The sequence below is a fragment of the Electrophorus electricus genome, chromosome 5 (genome assembly GCF_013358815.1).
Source record: "Electrophorus electricus isolate fEleEle1 chromosome 5, fEleEle1.pri, whole genome shotgun sequence".
In the NCBI taxonomy this organism is placed as follows: domain Eukaryota; kingdom Metazoa; phylum Chordata; class Actinopteri; order Gymnotiformes; family Gymnotidae; genus Electrophorus; species Electrophorus electricus.
The window spans coordinates 1,656,700-1,676,709 of record NC_049539.1 but is presented as its reverse complement, the minus strand read 5'-3'; the positions used below and the strand labels follow the sequence as shown (position 1 = coordinate 1,676,709).

The following is a 20,010-nucleotide window of genomic DNA, read 5'->3' as shown; positions in this document are numbered from 1 at the left end:
TGCGCGCGCGCACACACCTCCCTCTACTCAATCCGGGCCTTGGGCCAAAGGCGTGGAGAAAATGCCAGTGAGATTAGGAATGGATTTGGACAATTCAACACTTTAAGATGTGTCATTGTTTAAGACTTTATATAATGGACAGTTTTGTGCAAATCACAGATGAATTACAAGCAATTCATGCACATTAAACTGCCCATGCTCAAGACGGAATTAAAGCATGACCAGAAGCACCCTGGAGTATGTACAACACTCTCCAAGGGAAGGAAACACAACCCGCAAAAGATCAGCTTGACGTAGGGTTTTTGTTGTTGTTTATTTTTTTGGAGCACAAGTAGATTGAGGTTTGTGAATTCTTTCCCCATTGTGCTCACTCTGTGACCCGTAACCTAAACTGCACACTAGCTGACCTTTAACCCTCCACCCGGCCACCTGCCAGCACCACTCTGCCTAAGGGAAGATATTCAAAACATTTGCAAAAGCAAAAAAAAAAAAAAAAGAAAACCTGACCCATAAATTTCTGTCTCGCTCTCTTGCTGTTATTTATTTTTTTTACATGCATGTGCGCACGTGCGCACAAACACGCGCGCGCACACCCTCGCCTCACCACTCCCATGTCATGCATTTTCCTCAGGTACACAGTGACATCAGTGTCTCTGCGGAGCAGCTATGATACGGCAGGAGAATAATGGAGTGTGTGTGTGTACACGCATACAAATACCTCATTATGTCTCATCTTTTTACTCAAACTCATTTAAGCTTTAAATGGTTTCTGAGAACCACAGTTCAATAATCCATCAACATCCTTCCTGTGTTAAATGACAGAAAAACACCCATACAACTAAACCTCAGAGAGAGAGAGAGAGAGAGAGAGAGAGAGAGAGAGAGAGAGAAAACAAAAAGCTAGAGACAGGGAGAGAGAACCCTCTCCTCTCCAGTGTGCCCCATCTCTAAGGAGGTGCGGTCTCTGCTCCACAAAGGAGGAGGGGCCAGCGGTAGGGGGCGGGGTCAGCTGAGGATCGAGGGTCACAACCGCACTCAATGAAGTTACAGATCACCTTAAACGGCTCCAAGCATTACAGGTATTGAGCATACACAAAAGTAAAGCGGTCCGGACACCACCTATGACCGGGCGCTCTGGGACCTCACAAACGCACTAGATGATCTGGCCTGTGACTGCAAAGTTCTTAAAACAGCACAGCAGATAGTGGAGAGAACAAAACCAAAGAAAGTCATGAATAAGGGGGAAAAAAAAACAACCCCACAGAAACACTCGCTGGAGCTGGGGACAACTTTAGGTACACACAACCTGCCTGAGATTTTAAAACGACCAGAAAATAAATATATAAGGGACTCTAAACGAATAAACGCATTCGTACAGGTACAGAAGAGCAGCAACAGGGCCTCAGCGCCTACGTACACCCAGGCAGGCTGCGCAGAGGTAAACACTAACGGGTGTGAGGGGAGGAGCCGATTCTCGTGGGCCCCACAGGGACCAGCCCTCCCTTCACCCACGCAGGCTGGTGCACACAAAGCGCCCGTTGCCAGGAGACAGCCCTCTGTCACGGTGTGGCAGATCAGGACAAAGATACTGGGGATGTGAGCACAGGCAGAAGAAAAGGAGGAGAAGGGGAGCAGGCCCCAAACGCAGCTGCGCCGCTGCGCTGCGCACCAGGCTGGATGGAGTGAGGCTTCCTAGCCAGGGGAACACCACGCGGGGCACAGCGAGGGCCGTTTACACCTCTACGAGGAGCAGGTTTCATAAAAGAGTAAAAGTGGTCTTTGATGGCAAATGTGGCAGCCACAGACACACGAAGAACAGTACCGAAGCAGCCGCACACACACCACACGAAGAACTGAAACGAAGCAGCCGCAGCCGCACACACACACACACACACACACACACGAAGAACTGAAACGAAGCAGCTCTGCCTGTGGGATGGGGGGGACGTGATTAGGTACAAATGAATAGACCACCAAGTATCAAACTCCTATTGTATTGGGCAGCTCTCCGACCACTTGTGCAGGCTGAACTAAACTAAGAACAGCGATTAGTGCCGGCACGCCTGCCTAATTCCCAAGTGCTGTACTGGAAAAATCCAAAAGGTGTGAACAGGGAATCCCATCACACCAGTGCAGGGCCAAAAAGTGTTTATAAGCTTGTGTAGTGTCTCCCTACAGACTGCTCTGGTCTCCCAGCCAGGGAATGTGTTGTGGTTTCCATTGACTCCGCACCCCTAAATCTCACGAGCCTCAGTGGCCTAGCTCAGCCACATTAACCCCGCCTCTCCACGCTGTGCGAACTACATCTCGCTTTCCACATCAGCCTAAAGCAAACACGTTCAAATTCATGCTGCCACTCACCCCCTGACCGAAGGACTTTCTATAAACACCCCCAATTACTCAACGCCGTCTGTGTGCCCTGAAAACTGAGACTCCAAGCAACACAAGCTACATCAACAGACACGACGCTGCCAAGACATTAGAGGACAAAACGCATTTAAATTAAAGAGAAAGGGAAAAAAAAACACTGAAATTAATTAACAGCTCAGTTGATCGAGGGGACGGTCACGTCAGAGCTCTGTAAAAGATAATTAGTACTTCAGCCATTAGGAGGCTCCTACTGTTATTATCTTAGCGAAAGCTGCACAAATTCCTGAAATGTGCACTGACTCAATGATAAGTGTAATTTTGTGTAATTGGACACTATTGGATAATAGAACGGTGTACTTAAGTAGGCAGGGTGGGTTCAGCACTCAGTACCACCTGACCCAGTTGGAAGAAAAACCCCGTCCAAGTAGTTTAGCGGTTCAAGAACACAATATACCATTTAATAAAGATCCTGGATAGTAATTTAGAGATTTGAAATAAAAACCTCTTGTGAAAGTGACATGGACTAGATGTTTCTGAACATTTTTAGTGGTTTCATAGGCAAACACAATCAATCAGTGACAAAAAGTTAATCTAATGGCAAAATTCCGAAAAGAACTTTACATAATCTCACAAAAAGCTAATAGGCTGGAAAAATATTACAAAAAAAGACAAAGTGTTAAATCTAGAGATCACAAATGACCAGAACAGCAGACAGGTCATGGGGTTTCCCCACAGCAGTGAGACGTCTTAGTAACGTGAGAGGCTGGCACAGCACACTCCAAATAACTCCAGCGTTACCGCAAGACTGTTACCCCCCACCCCCCACACACACACGTGCACACACCACCTTCCAGGTCACCGTTCCACTGAGCCTCAGGCCAACACCAATTGCTTTTTAACTGATTGAATTTCAGGCTCCTTCAGTGACCTCGTTTATCTCGTGGTTGGAGGCTTTTTCCATCCATCTGCTTCGTGTTCGCAGATTCGATTGTATTGTGTAAATCTGCGCAATATCGGTTTGTGTCTGTGGAGAAATACTCACGTGTGCGGAGGAGCTGCTGAAGGGGGCGGGAGGTGGGAGGGACGAGAGGCTGGGCATGGAAGTGACCATAGACTGCTGATTGGCCAGCTCAGAGCTGGCCACGCCCAGGCTGCCGCCCAGGACAGCACTGGGCAGAGGACCGGCTACGTCACTGCTGCTGGGACACGTGGCTGCAACACACACACACAGCAGAATTTACTGAATAAGTAGACGCCTTAGTGACTCTATGTAATTAACATCAGAGACTTTGTTTCAACAGCAGCTCTGAACACTCAACATCACAATTTAAGATTTGCTGTGCCCACCCCCATGAAGTGTGTTCTTCCTCTCTCCCTGTGCTCTCTCTCTCTCCCTCCCTGCCTGCCCGCTCTGTGCTTGCTTTCTCCCCTCTGCACTCTCCCTCTTTCTTTCCCCCTGTGCTCTCTCTCTCTCTCTCTCTCTCTCTCTCTCTCAGGGAGAACATATACTGTCATACAGGGAAGTATGTGTGCTGCTCTAAATAACGGCGACTACCTACACACACACACACACACACACACACACACACACACACACACACACACACACACACACAACTAGGCCTGCCACTGACCCAGGAAACAGCTCTCTGATTGGTACGAGTCACTGTGGCCTCTCTCGGCGGAGGACCGGCAGGGAACTATTTGCCCATCACACATACACACTGTTTGTTGTTGGTGTTGTTTTACTCCCCTCTTCCCAACCCCAAATCTCAAATAAGTCTCGCTGATGGCCCAGGCTGACCCCTGGAGAAGTGCGAGGGAGGCCCCACTGCCTCAGAGAAGAAAGAGCAGCTCACAGCTGTGAACACGGACTTTACGAACAAGGCTGCATTGTGAGTCAGAGGAGGACCGCGTGAAGCCGGTCCGGCACCACCCTCTGTCTACAAACATCCCATAGAAAGGAATTCTTCACTCCAATCATAATGTCATGATGGAGCATAATGGCACTGCGTCGTTCATCATGCGAATCGTAATACGGTTATGTAAGGGCAAAGCTCACATCTGCAAGAATCTGAGATCAAATTTGGTTTACCCAGTTCACATTAGACACAAATGAACAGCCATTCATCACCGCACTACTTTAATAAAATCACCCTTAATAAAACTGATAATACCTGTAATTTACTTAATGCATTAACAATTAAATTAATCTTTAAATAATCAGGTTAATAACTAAAATTTCTTCAAAGGTCAAATAAAAGTATGTTCATTTAGAGTTTACAAGAGACATGGTTGCCAACAAAACAAGGACACGGCTATCTGCTGGCCATCGAAGGAGCCAGTCAGTCAGCTCTGGAGACCCTACAAACCCGTTATCAAATCAGGAGGGGTGAGGGGACGCTCTAATCAGGAGAGGAGCGGCGACGCTCTAATTGGATTAACTGGCATCTCCCTCCTCCCACTGCAGTAACGCTATGAAGGTTCAGAGAGAGGTTAACCACCAGGCTCAGTCTGATAAGGGGTACGTGCATGTACACAGACACACGCACACAGACACACGGAAGCCTTCATGTCTCGTAAGTGCTGTTTACAATGCAGTAGTTGTGCTCTGAACAGTGCATTGAGCTGGTTCTGGTTCCCCATACGGCACGTACACTACTGGCCTAAACACAGTCCTGCCGCGTCATCGTTACGAGTCATTCGGCATAATGACTGAGCAAGCCAAGCTGTTCCCAGTAATTACTCCAGTAACTGTGCTCTTTCCGCACCTAAGAGAGTGTTTCTACGGAGATACACTGCCTTGTTCTCCCAAGCAGTGGATTGGGGGGGTAGGGAGGCAAAATGAAGATTACAGACACCATCTCATCTGGTAATCTGCTCCTCACATCAGTCAGCCACTGCTTCACCGGCAAATTAAAGAATCCGACACAAAGCCGCACTACCCAGTGCAAGGACTCAGGTCTCGACAGCAGTGACTCAGCCCTGGCAAGATGAATGTTTGCTTTTAATAATGGCCCCCTACTTCTCTCCCTGATAAAAAAACAACAACACACAAACACACAACAAAAGCAAACGGAAATACTCAGCACTGCCAGGGCTGGTTGGCAAACTGGGAGATGGGAGGGCTGACAACCACAGGTCTACATTAACCCTGGCTAAACATTTACAGCCCCCCCAAGACCAGCAACAGGTGAGGGGGCAGGACAGGGGGGGCAGGAGGCGGGGCAGGGTCCTCTCAGCAATGGGGCTTTCACGTTCACATCTAAAGGGACCTAGGAAACATTAGCCCGGTTGCCAAGCAACAGCAAAGGAAAGATAAGACTCTTAAAAGTGTCAGTGAGTGAGCGTGTGCGCGCTGGACGTGGGATGGGTAGGCGGCAGGGTGGCAAACGTGTCTGTGGTGATACTGATGACTTCTACGTATGGTGAACATTAGTGCGCGCGTGTGTGAGAGAGAGAGAGAGAGAGAGAGAGAGAGAGACCAACGTGTTCTATGCTCGTCAGTAACTGCAGGCAGTGAACAGCATATGTGTAGTTACCCCACACCCCAGGTGAAGCACGCGTAGTTACCCCGTACCACAGCGGCGTGGAGGGGAAGGTCAGGAAGGGGTGGGGCATCTCTAAACCCCGCCTTATACAGCTGTGTGAACTTCTGGGGTCCACAGGCTGACAGGGAAGAACAAACACCACTTAGACTAATTGCCTGTGCCGGGCTGCTGGACTCAGCGGGCCTCTCCGGGTCGCGGGGGCTAATGTGCATCTCTATGGTGACTGGGCTGACCTGTGCCCAGCACCACTCAGGTGCAGGTGAGTGGAGAGGCGTTCTCCGTGCTCCACACAGAGTAGACGCGCACGCTTACGGGAACACACTCTGCCAGCACACCACACACATCCATAACAACTGGGCTCGGTTTCTATAAATAATTCTATAAGCAGCAACAATGCCAATTATTACTCCAGTTACGAGTGTGTGTAACATTAGCAGACATACAAGATATTTAAGGTTTCAAGCCTAAATTCTACAACCATTTTCACAGGACAGGAATAAATTTTACTGTGTTTGGTTTTTGTTTTTTTATAGTAGTTTGTTTCAGGCTTGTAAGCATTTGGTAAATCGTGTCACTAGTGTGGGCTATTTCTAAGAAAACTTCGAGCTTCGAGACATCAATATGTAAATATTAGTGCACAAACTAGTGTGCGTGTGTGAACGTGTACGGGCGTGAGAGTAAGTGTGTATGACAGTCTCAGCATGCAGTCTCTCTCATTCTCCACACCAGTTGTTTATAACACTGAGTGACGGAGACAGTGGAAGACGGAATTTGACGACATCTTTTTACCTGCAACATCTAAGAGGTTATCAAAAACATGCTTGTAATTGTCACTCTTCCCCTACCTGCACCAGTGGGCGGAGAGCTAACAGTGAGACTCTGCAAGCTCCCATTCCTGATCAGAGAGGGAGATTTCTGAACAGCCACGCCCCCTATACTTGCCACTCCCCCAATGCCAGCCACACCCCCTACGCATGACAAGCCCCCAGTGCCGCCGCTGCTAGCGGTGACGGCACTGGGCCGGCCCACCGCGGAGGAAGAGGACGGTGAGGGCGAGGTAGAGGAAGGCAAGGCGGCGGCAAGCTCGGCCCCCTCTGGGGTCTTGCTCTCCTGGGTGGTGAAGCACGGACCATAGCGGTTCCGCCAGTTCCCGCGCTTCTTCTTCTTGACGCCATCCTCACCGGCGGAGGAAGATGAGGAAGATGAAGATGGCTGGGGCCGTTTGTAGCTGGCTGAGGCCAGCCCACCCACCTCACCGCTCTGGTGAGGACTCTCGTAATGCTTGCCGGAGCCAGAACCGGAGGCGGAGCTTTGCGGGAGTGACATCAGCGAGCCAAAGGTGTTCAGGGCCACCATGCCCTCTGAGGCTCCGCCCTCTGGGCCTCCCTTTAGGACACAGCGGCCGAAAGAGGGCGGAGCGTAAGAGTCCCCGCCCCTCAGGCTTGAGTCAGAAAAGCTGAGGAAGTCGGATGTGGGCGGGACCACCGACGTGCTTGAAGCTGTCTTGCTGCTCCCACTGCCCATCAGAAGACCTAAGGAGGGAGAGAGAACAAAATCAACCAACCAGAGATAAAGGGTGGGCAGGAAAGAGAGGAGAGAGAGAGAGAGAGAGATTGCTTTCCACAGTAAATGACCAAGCACTAGGATGGTGCAGCAGCATATTAAACACAGCCTCAGGTAAGAGAGGGCGTGAGACAGGTGACAGCAGACACTCACTCACTTCCTCACTTCTCACACACAGTAACCACCAGCTTCTGGACAGCTGAACTCACTATAAGTTGCTTTCACAATCGGGCACCACAGTGGCCCCTCAGAAGGGCAGACAGACAGACCCAGGGGTGGGCACTCGGTCAGACCTCGCCCTCCTCACACGGCCTGTCCTCTCAGGTGAGGGTATTTAGACAGGCCCCGCCCTCCTCACACGGCCTGTCCTCTCAGGTGAGGGTATTTAGACAGGCCCCGCCCTCCTCACACGGCCTGTCCTCTCAGGTGAGGGTATTTAGACAGACCCCGCCCACCTTCTCACGCAGTCTACCCTCTCCCTCCTCCAGCTATGGCACCATGCCAACATGCCCTGAGCTGATCTCATGCCCCCTTCCCCACACGTAACGTTATTTCCATCTTAACTGAACCTTTTCTCAGTTTTGACATCCTAAAAGACCTTCTCAAACCCAAGACTACAAACGCAAGAGACAAGGCGACAGATGTCCCCCGCACAAACTACAGCCTTCAGAGAGTTCACAAAAGATTGTAGTAAAACTTTTCTTTAAAGGATCTGATTCATAGATCGCCTGAGAAGGCATTTGTGAATACTATGTGTCCACTGACAGCCAGCCTTGGAGTTGGATGACATGTTTGGACTCCTTTGGTATGCAATATCAAACATACTCAACATACCTGGTTTTAAAAAAAGCCCTTTTTTCCTTTAGACTTGTCATCCTAATAATAGAATAAGGCGTCTTTAAATTAGCTTCTTTTTTTTTTCATTTGAGGATTCAAAATTGAGAAAATCTGGTGTATTTTGATTTTAATGAAAAATTTACTTTGATTTTTATCAAGAGGAATTTACTGAGAAACACATTACATGAGCCTGCAACATTCAAAAAAGCATAACGCTCAATCATCCAACATGATGTTAAAATAAACCAAACTATCGCTATAGAAACAAAACTCCATTCTTCTGGAAACACGGCGCTCGACCAGCTAAGAAGGAAAAGGCATCCGATAAGGGCAGAATACGAGTGTTGGAATTCTAAGGCTTCATAAATGGATGTATACAAATGTATCTGGTATTAATCCACAATAATATCCGGTTTTGACTGGACCATGTGCTGAAGATCTCAAGTGGAGCCTGGAGACAGGCCAAGACAGGCCAGAGAGAGATTTGGAGTTAGGGTACATTTCTTATTAAGCGATTTGTTTTTGTTTTTTTTTTCATAAAATACATTTAAAGTTTAAAAAACCCTCCAAATTAGTGTTATGTTGTTTATTTTCATGATCTTTTGTTTAATGCTGTAGTAAAATAAGTTCGCTGAACGATCTCCAACACTCCAAGCGCGCGCACGCACACAACTCCAGAGTATCTACACTTCAAAATATTTACGATTAGTCTGAAGTTTCCAGACATTTCCATATGTCCTCATCACATGCAGATAGCAGAGAGGATGAGAACATGCTCCAGTGTGTCCCCACACAGACGCACACACACAGCACTCAGAAACTTCTTACTCCAGATTACAGCAGCGGCGGCAGTCAGCCAGACGACAGTCTTATCTCAGACTCACACACACACACACACACACACACACACACACACACACACACACACTGCTCGCTGCTATTCTGGACTCCATCCAGCCATGTCACAACACACTTACTCAACTGTCAGACACGAGCCATCATCATACAGGCATGACTCACTGTTTCTACATTTCAATTTGGCGCGAATAAACACACAAGCCCAATGGCCCACTGCCACACAATTCAGCCACACCCTCAACTGCCCAAGCTCTTACCCTGCTGAAAGGGGCTGGTGGAGGACGGGGCAGTGGAGGACGTGGCCATGGTGACGACGGGTCCGTGGGGCTTGGCCGGATTGGCCTTGCGGCCCCGGGAGCCCGACCCCGAGCCCGAGCCATGCCCCCCAGACTTCTTGCTCTTCCCCTCCGAGCACTTGCCATCGGAAGAGCCTCCATCTTTGGAGCCGGTGGTGGTGGAGTGGGACGGCACCTCCTGGAAGTTGGCGTTGGTGAAGCGTCCTCCACTGTCATCCATGCGCTTCTGGGATGAGGAGACGGAGGAGACGCTTCCCCCTCCGCTGCTGCCGCTGCTGTTGTAGCTCTGGGACAGGCAGAGGACAGATGCACGGAGACTTCACCTTCTCCCCAATGCAAGCACAGATGAGCTGGCAGGGTTCCAGAGGAACCGCCTCTCAGCTCAGGAGAACAACGCCTGCAGAAGCTGTCAGGGCTCCTAGTGTCTCTGTGCTACTTTGTACTTGGAATTAAAGGGCCCGATTGCATCTGATGTTTTTTTTTGTTGTTTTTGTTTTTTTTTTAAATGAATGCGGGTGCGCATTTTGAACAATTTGTTGTTTTAAAAACAACAACAACAACAACAAAACCCAATTTATCTTAATGCATTACATGCCATAAACAAATAATCTGTACAAAAGGAGGCTGACCTTCTCTGAGGTGACCATTAAGGAAGGAACGAGGGAGGGAGAGAGCTCCAGAGACTTCTTGTGCTTGGGTTTATGTCGGTCTCGCTCTTTATGCTTCTGATGAAAGAACAACACAAGAGCAAACGGCCATTAACGAAGAAAGGGAACAAAACAAAACAGGTGCTTATATTTGCAACAGGACAAACAACTAAAAAGGCAGGGCAGGTTGGAGGAGGCGATGACTGCACTGTAGACATGTAAAACGACAGAGCCCTGAAGGGAAGACGAGAGAGAGAGAGAGAGAGAGAGAGAGAGAGAGCCGGCTGAACTAGTCAACACTCCGCCCGCGTTCAGGCCGGGCGAGGACTTGGCGCATCACCTGTGCCATACGACTCAAGGGGAGAGATTCCCATTAATGATGGGGGAAACGTATTCTTCTCTTCCTCCTGGATGTGGCAGATTTCACCCGCCGGCGAGACCTAAACACGGGCTGCGGTGGCTTCATTTACACCCCGGGCTGGTGCCGCGCCACGCCTCGAACCTCTCCATTCTCACCCGGGAGGAGAGGGAGCGTGAACAAATTTACACCTCCTGTTCCGAGCCAACACCTCCAACCTCCTTGCTTTCTGAACTTAAATGAAGAACTGTGAAAATATGCAGTGATCCTGCAAGACTCCCGAAGCACGTTTACGCGTGCCCCCGCGGAAGGAGCCGCGCTCTTCCCCGCTGCTCTCCTGCTCGGCGCTGAACTAATAATGTGATGACAGTTTATGCTGCCATCCTGTACACGTGGCGGGAACAGTTTCAGATGCCCCCAGACTCCAATCTCATTGGAAGAAAACTAGCTTCCATTTTCTTCACGCCAATTAGACTTTTCCACGACACAGAATCTGAAAATAGCATACACAATTTTCTTCTTCTTTAACTGTACATAAAATCAAGGTCGGAAAACAAACCCTGGAATTTTTTAAACATACGCCCATTACCATATTTTTAAAAGGCTGTGTTTTTTTTTTCTCTCCTTGTGCTAAATTTTGTGCAATTTCGTATCTAATGCATGCAGAAAAAAGACCACTAGTTTGAAAATCAAATTCACCTCGTTTGGACTGAGTTTTTGCCCAATTATCTCCAAAGTGTTGGTTGCCAGTTCCCTCCTGCTGACTGGATCGCCCCTAGTGTACTGGCCCAGGCAGTGTGCAAGAAGACAGTACACACGTCCTCTCAGGCAGAGGGGTAGTGAGACAGTGAGCTGTAGTGAGCGCTAGTTCTAGTGAGACAGTGAGCTCTAGTCCACAGGGTAGTGAGACAGTGAGCTGTAGTGAGCTCTAGTTCTAATGAGACAGTGAGCTCTAGTCCACGGGGTAGTGAGACAGTGAGCTGTAGTGAGCTCTAGTTCTAGTGAGACAGTGAGCTCTAGTCCACGGGGTAGTGAGACAGTGAGCTGTAGTGAGCTCTAGTTCTAGTGAGACAGTGAGCTCTAGTCCACGGGGTAGTGAGACAGTGAGCTGTAGTGAGCTCTAGTTCTAATGAGACAGTGAGCTCTAGTCCACGGGGTAGTGAGACAGTGAGCTGTAGTGAGCTCTAGTTCTAGTGAGACAGTGAGCTCTAGTCCATGGGGTAGTGAGACAGTGAGCTCTAGTTCTAGTGAGACAGTGAGCTCTAGTCCACGGGGTAGTGAGACAGTGAGCTGTAGTGAGCTCTAGTTCTAGTGAGACAGTGAGCTCTAGTCCACGGGGTAGTGAGACAGTGAGCTGTAGTGAGCTCTAGTTCTAGTGAGACAGTGAGCTCTAGTCCACAGGGTAGTGAGACAGTGAGCTGTAGTGAGCTCTAGTTCTAGTGAGACAGTGAGCTCTAGTCCACGGGGTAGTGAGACAGTGAGCTGTAGTGAGCTCTAGTTCTAGTGAGACAGTGAGCTCTAGTCCACGGGGTAGTGAGACAGTGAGCTGTAGTGAGCTCTAGTTCTAGTGAGACAGTGAGCTCTAGTCCACGGGGTAGTGAGACAGTGAGCTGTAGTGAGCTCTAGTTCTAGTGAGACAGCTCTCATTCCAGCAGGGCGGCGCCTTCTTATCAAGGTGCTTGTCTCAGTTAACAGTGTGTTAGCCGTTCTAGTGTGCTCTTGTTCTCTGCGAAGCAAACTTACTAAATTCCAGTCACTGTGGTCAGCTGTCTCTGAGATTCACCGAACTGATCAGAAGGCCATTTGTTGTACAAGGCTTTACGTAGTGGAAGGAAAGCCTTGGTTAGTTAATCCAGTAGTAGGAAAGGTGTGAGAAAACTGAAATTACTACCAATCTTAAAATCATCTTGACAGTTGTTGCTTGGCTGACATTTGGGTAAGTCTTCACCAACCTAATACGTAAACATTTAACAAATTAATACATCTGGACATGGAACTCTCCTATAGAGTAAAAATGGACATTTAGGTCTCAGACACACTGATACTCAAGCACTCAAAGTAATAACCATCATTAATCAACACCTACAGCACAGTGCCGACATTCAAATAATTAAGCTTTGATATGAACAGACCCATATGACTATGTCTATAGCCACAGAAATTAAATTAAAATTCTACTAAAATAAAATAGCCAAACAAAATAAAAAGAGTCTTTCACAACAGCAATGAAGCACGGCAAAACAAGCTAAAATGATCGGAATTACATTGATGTAGGGGGAGGGCTACGTTGCCAGATACTACTCAAAACCCCCCTCTTGTAGGCCATCTGAACCAGCTGCAAATTGAGAAGCTTTTAGTCTCTATTGTTGTTTGGCCCCAGGGTTTGGAATTAGCTAGGTATACATCTGAGCCCCCCAACCTTTGACCTGGGAATGTGGAGGGGGGGGGGAGAGAATGGGCCCCCTTTGCTAATGCAAATCGGCTGCCGTAACAAAAGGACTGAGCAAAACCCTCCACCACGAAGAGCCAGCACCCACAGCCCCGCCCATCACACCACCCTGCACAACTGAAAAAGCCTCGAATATTACAATACGTTTGGCTTTAAAAGAAAATCACCCTAAACGCTATCTGACAATCTCTCTCTGACCTGAGCTAGACAATTACGTGGCCTCCTGTATTCTTCCAGCACCTTCACGGAACACTTTCCAACTCCATTCTGCATTCACGTCCACAAAAACTCTTCTAAGCTGAAAAACTTCACTTGTCAATCTCCCCGAACAATTACATGTCACTGTTCACCACTTAATGCAGTTAAAAGTACAAATGTTAACTTTTAATTAAATAATCGTTAAATGCATTAAATATTAGTGGGGCTTTTTAAAGAATAAATCTGTTTTTTTAAAGACCTAAGAGTGCAAAACACAAGACACAACTGTCACAGGAAGTTCAACTTGTATTGGACAGAATCCAAATGATTCTCCCTTCATGGCAACACAGGATTCAGGGCTACGCATCGTCTAATTACAATGGGCTCAGAACTTCTCGGCAGGCCTCTGTGGGTTCAGTGGTCTCGGCGCACTGATTCCGGTTTAGGCATTGCTGGGCATGACTGGCGAGGACAGGAAGTGGCGCGGAGGAGAACAGAAGCATGCTCATGAGAGACATGCCCTGCTGCAACCGCCAACACGGTACGATTGGTTAACAGTGATTACTATAGTCCGCAGGGCCATGACCGTTGTAGGATGAGGGGTCACCTCTCCTCTGTGCAAATACAGTATGGAAGACATTTAACAAACTGGGTAGAGGTGGTGTGTGGAGCTTAAGGTGAGGACAGAGAGGGATAAAGCACAGATTTTTAAAAAGTGGAAGAAAAAGGTTCATTTAAAAAAAAAAAAAAAAAAGAACAAAGTTTAAAATATAAACAAACTGGACAAGCAAGGGCACTAACTATGGCTATAATAAACAGACAAAAACATTTCCATAATTGGATAATTTTGGAATCAAAAATGCAAATCTAATAGATGAAGTTACTGAACTGCATTAAACTGGAGTTTCCTAGCACAACATAGTTTAACAGGAGGCCAACGGCAGACACTAGGGACAAGCAGAGTGCAGGGAAGTGTGTTGGGAAGTGCGTGCAGGGAAGTGTGTTGGGAAGTTTGCGGGTATGACATGCTCTCCCACGCAGGCCACACTATGACGCCAAACTCCAGCTGTGTTCCTCCCTTCTCACACCAACACCACACCCGATATAGTGGAACATATACGTGCTGACATTATTCATGATCAAATACATAGACACATGGATTGATGGATAGAAATATACATAAATATCTATTCTTATACCTGTACCTATTAATATTTGTATTTGCATAGGTGTAAAAAGGTGTAAAATGTGTGTGTAGAAGGTCCCTGCTGTAAACACTGACTAAACGCTGACAGCCCAGTTAACTAACAAGGACGACTAATTTGTTTTCTGTGAAATCAGGCATTCTTTCGTTCCTTCACTCTCTTTAGCTTTTCAGAAAGAAACCCCAAGGGGCACTTCAGATCAAAGTGACCGAGGTGCACGGAACTGACGTAAAGCTCGCCAACCTGGGCACACAAGCGGGGCCACGCATTTACCTCATAGCGTGCCGAGCGTGCGCTGAAAGGACATATCACGGGCAGAAGGCACGGTGTGAGGAAGACGAGGAATCTGCCTTACCTTCTTCTCCTTGTCATGGTGTTTATCCAAAGAGTGAGAGGGAGAATCGCTTAAGCTTTGAGGCCTACTAGCACGGCCTTTGCTCCTTCTCTAAAAGGTGAAAGAGGAACTTCGAGTTACTAGATGAAACCGGTCCAATTATTGGAGAAAAAAGTCAAAAAGAAGAGAGAAAAAAAAAAAAAAAAAAAAAAAAAAAAAAAAAAAAAAAAAAAGCCCTTACTGAGATAAAATAATTTTTAAAAATAAATAAATAAAAAATGAGGCAGTCAGAAAAGGCAGTGTTGTGAGAACCACTGAGCATAATTTGTGCTGTTCTGAGATCAGTAAAACATGGACAAAACTGCCTTGCTTGAACCAATACAGGGAAACTACTTGCCGAGTCAGTCTAAGGAAAAACAAAATCAGGTAATTTTCTAAGAAAGGTGGTCATCATTTTTGTTTACATGGTATTTTTCTTTTCATCCTCTTTTGGTATTCACCAGTGAAATAATGGTCAAAGACACAAAGGCTGTCACAACCAATTAAAAATAAAATAATTTAATTATTCAGAACGCACAGTGCTGTTTGAATGTGCAGTAACATGTTATAATTTGCATATTCTCAAACCTCTTGGCTCCCAAAATTTGTAGGAACCACGTGCCAATGGTACTGTACATTTCTTGTACGTGTCCACATGCCCGAGTGCCAAGCAGAGGAGTTTGAGAATATGATAATGAAATCGATGCCTGAAAACTGGATTTAATCCAACACCACCATTAATCAGAGGGTTTAAATAAGACTATTTCGCTACTCTTGTGCTGTTTTATGCAACTACTGAAACAGTGTGAACCTTCTTTCTCTAACCACAACTTCTGAAACATCCACAGTAGTCAGATTTAAACAACAACAACAACAAAAAACAAAAATCAAATTCTCTGCAAGCATTGGGAGCATTGACAATAAACCTTACTTCATACAAAATGTCCTTTGGTTACCAGACAGCCACTGAAACAAAAGTCTACGTGGAGACGTCGAAGGTTAGTGGCATACTACAGATTTATTAATCCAAGATAATCCATTAACATGACGGGTACATCATGCAGAAAGGTCACACCACACTCAGTCCTCCCAAAATTTAAGACAATGAGTGATTTTAACCAGTCAGCACATGAAGGTTTGTGGTTTGTGTTTTTACATGAGGGATAAAGACCCGACATGAAGCATTAAACAGACTTCATGTGCTACGCCTCACTAATTACACCATGTTCAAGAACCTACTGAAGGGACAAAATGAAAAGAATGGTGAAAACGTGAAATATCGGGACCGTTTGCCAAAAATAATGAGTTTTGACTGCATCGAGCGTGCAATCCACCCCCCACCCCCGCCCCACACACACACTTCGCCCTGCAGCCCTGCTCATTACTGCGCCTTCAGAAGGCCATCGCCACACCCCCACCCTGCTCTCACATGACCTATGGAGAGCACAGTGTGGGAGACGCCTTTGTTTGGAGGGAGGAGACACACACACACACACACACACACACACACGCACGCACGCCGGCGAGGTAGGAAGGAGAGGTGCTTGCTTGCACTGGGCCTCTATCTCGGCCTTCTGAAACTCTAGCCACCTCGGTGAGCGAGGGATTAAGAGGAGGCAGGAAGAGAGGGGACGACAGTGGAGACCGGGGGTTGGGAGGGGCGTCAGGAACAGGGGGCAGGAAGAGGGGTAACTGCCGAGGAGCTCGGGGGGGCAGGAAGAGGGGGGGACGACAGAGACAAGCAGGGGCACACACAAAGCTCCAGAGAGGTACTGCTGAATGGCCACGAGATTAAGGGGTTACAGGGGTTGGGAGATATAGATCTCGGGTAATTGTGTGCGTGCGCGCGTTGTGGTGGGGGGTGGATGACTATTCCACAGCTCTGCTTTCAGCAGCTGTAATTGAAGGAAGAGGCTAAGTCACTCAAGGAATCAGACCTGCTCCAGATGACTGGTGTTAAACAGCACCGCACACACACACACACACACACACACACACACACACACACACACACACACACACACACACACACACAGAGTTCTGAACGGCTTCCTGCCAACTTGTGCTACCTGCACGGTGACAGTTGTATAATTTAAGGAATTCCAGACAAGGCAGACTTGCTTGGGTTCTGCAACTACACACAGACTTTCCTGCAAAGCAATGTGAGGGAGAAATTTGGGCAAAGTGCAGAGTGTCGCCACAGTTCTGTGCTCACAAGGTGTTCACCATGCTGGAAAAATGTTGGTGCATGTTAAACAACTAAAAAACAAACAAACATGCTGAAGAAGAAAAATAAAACACAACAACAAAGCTTTATTCCATATATTGGAACTTCAGTCACCCAAAGCACAGAAACACCACCTAATCCAGGAGAACTATGGTGAAGGAACACATCTGGACATATTCCAGACTGACTGAGGACTCAATTCTGGCCTTAAGATGAAGGGGTGTTTGTGAAAAGCAGGATCTCACCAGCTTGCTGTAGTGGTACTTGCAGTAGCCACAGTACTTCACGTTGTCAGCGTCTGAGCCCTGCTCCTCACAGAGCAACCCGGCGAACTGGGCACTGCAGCAGGAGACAGAGGGGAGGACAGACATGGCTATTCAAGGAGGACGTCAATTACAAACCCATCGTATTTGTTCAGAACCACAAAAACAACACACAAACCAATGCAGAACACAACTGAAATAATCATTTTACACCGTCACAAGAAAACGTCTGATCAATAACCATTTTTGTATGTCCCATTTTTGTTCTTGTGTGTGCATGTTAAATTGTTTTTCTGGGCAATGTAACATCCTGCCTTAATTGGTAAGAAACAGTAAGCTTTCAAACTTAGGAAAATAGGTGAGACAGTGAAGATAAATAACTAAATAAATAATGTGACCAAGTAAGTAAACACATTAAAATATAATAATTGAGTCCGGACCAATGAGAGTCCACAGTAGAACTGATCCTTCAGACATGTGATGCGAAGGCAGTAGCAGGGGCGGGGTGAGGGCGCTCTGACCCACCATGTGACATGGAAGGCCTGCCTACAGCCATGCTTGTTGCAGGCCATGCAGGCTCCTGTAGCTGCTTTGCTCTCGCGACCCTGCTCCTCACAGATGTAGCACGTCTGAAACGCACAAAACACAAACATAGCACGCTCACACCCAGAAGACAGGGCCACCGAGACCGCGGCTGGTACGGCGTACACAGCATGGTGGCGCAGAGCTCGGTTTGGATCTTTGGAAGTCCATACCTGGATTACCAGGAAGGGAAACAGCAGGCTGTTTGAACTGAGATCACAGTGAAGATGCAATTAACCGCCAGCTGAAACCATCTCAGCCCAGACTGGCCACCACCACCTTCTGTCCAAGGCACGTCAACACCACACAATTATGGTTTTCAAACGCAGTAAATTAGGCGTCAGGGCACAAAAGCTACACAGCCTCATTCCACTGGCGGAGACAAACTAGATGCCATCTCGACTCTGCACAATTCCATAGTACTTACCTACTCACCTCATTTCTGCACACAAACCTCGACTCAGAACATTTCTACGGTACTCACCTCTACTCAGCACATTTCTACACATTTCTTCCAGGTAAACCAAACCAATAAGCTGTGAGCTAGTTCAACAATTTGCTCAACCTAGTTTAATATCCTAGTTCGTCCTAGTTTGGTTTCCGTAAATTTAACTGGGTCAATATTGAGTATTAATACACTGAGCATTTTGGGTTTTAAAGATTCTCCATCAGATGCACCCTACAAAAATCTTTACCTTGTTGTAGCGTTCGTGCGGGACAGACTGCAGCACGATGGGCTCCATGGTGGACACGTTGGCGAACTCCACCTCAGGGATGTAGAGGGCACACACCACATGGGCCCAGCCTAAAAACAGAGGAAGAGGAGACAGCTTGGCACTGGCACTTGACACCCAACCTCCCCTGTGCCACAGTAAAGCAGCAGTAACAACAGTACCACTAGTACTAGTTCTTATATGGCACAGTGTTGTTAAAACACTGAGTTAAACACTCAGTTAAACACTCAGTTAAAACACTGAATGCAGGTCAGTATACTGGCTTTCCCATTAATAAGCAGCATTAACTGCAATAAATAACACTCAACTTTATGCAGTGATCAAATTAGAATGTTTCATGCTTAGAAAACTCAGTTTTGACAGCAAACAAAAATAAATACATGCATACACATGAACAAATACACAGACACACACAAAAACAGGTGACATGTAAACGTTAGTGACTATTGCAGCTGTAGTGAATTTTAGAAGCTGGGTTACCAGGCTGTTTCTTTAAGAGGGCAAGGTAATGAGAGGAGTCACACACAGGGGTGCAGACAGCGCACGCATGCGCACACACACACACACACACACACACACACACACACACACACACACACACACACACACACACACACACACGCACCATACAAACCACAGACAGTACAGTACAGAACAGACAGCGCACACACCACCGCACAGACACCGCAAACAGCACATAAACCACAGACAGTACAGCACAGACACCAGACACCACAAATAGCACTGCACAGACACTGCTTGCAGCCCAGACCACACAGAGCAGACAACGCAGTACAGCACAGACACCACAGCACAGCTCCCAGCTCCATCAGGGGAAGAATAATCAGCGCTGTTCTGCATCAAGATTCCATAATGAAGCCTAAACACACGTGTTGTTTCGGTGGCAACTTATACTGCAAGCCAATAGCAGTATTAAATTAGGCCTCTCCATGTGCATGTACTTCACTGCAATTACCAAGACACACACAAATACATACATATGCATGCATGCATGCATGCACACACACTTCGACAATAGTACATTTTCAGTCAATCCATTTGTCAATAAATGTGCACTATATAAAGAAAGCCATTTTTGATGTATGCGCATGCTAAACCATTAAAATGGATCATTACCAACGTCTGTTTTCAGCCTACTTTCAAACCCCTTTAAATAACGCAGTAGAGAAGCGGTACCCAGGATTCCGGTGTTTACACCGACGTTTTAGACCACAGAAGGGAGCTGAAACACTTCACCACACACACACTTCAAGATTTCTCCACTAACTACACTATTCAAAGAAAACACTTCTAGATTTTTACTTCTTTTATCCATTAGGCACAACAGAAGTTTAACAACTTATGTTTAATTAATGCAGCCTGTTACTTAGCCAAGCAAACACACTTAATTTCTTATAACGTAAAGTCTATAAAGGGATGCAAGAATTTCATGTGAGCTAAATTAATAATTCAATAAATATTTAGTTCCTTGTACTCTG

At 47.0% G+C, this 20,010-nt stretch overlaps 1 protein-coding gene across 5 annotated transcripts in view; it reads right to left on the bottom strand.

Moving 5' to 3' along the window:
- mllt10 (MLLT10 histone lysine methyltransferase DOT1L cofactor) overlaps positions 1-20,010 on the bottom strand; it is a 41,289-nt gene that overhangs the window by 9,451 nt on the left and 11,828 nt on the right. For all 5 annotated transcript variants that reach the window (XM_035525851.1, XM_027028506.2, XM_035525852.1 and 2 more), the window contains exons 4-11: positions 18,473-18,582; positions 17,721-17,824; positions 17,178-17,271; positions 14,688-14,777; positions 10,105-10,200; positions 9,437-9,761; positions 6,767-7,453; positions 3,413-3,582 (exon numbers count right to left, since the gene is read on the bottom strand). In XM_035525851.1, the coding sequence (XP_035381744.1) occupies positions 3,413-3,582; positions 6,767-7,453; positions 9,437-9,761; positions 10,105-10,200; positions 14,688-14,777; positions 17,178-17,271; positions 17,721-17,824; positions 18,473-18,582 (1,676 nt within the window). The remainder of the gene's footprint in view (positions 1-3,412; positions 3,583-6,766; positions 7,454-9,436; positions 9,762-10,104; positions 10,201-14,687; positions 14,778-17,177; positions 17,272-17,720; positions 17,825-18,472; positions 18,583-20,010) is intronic.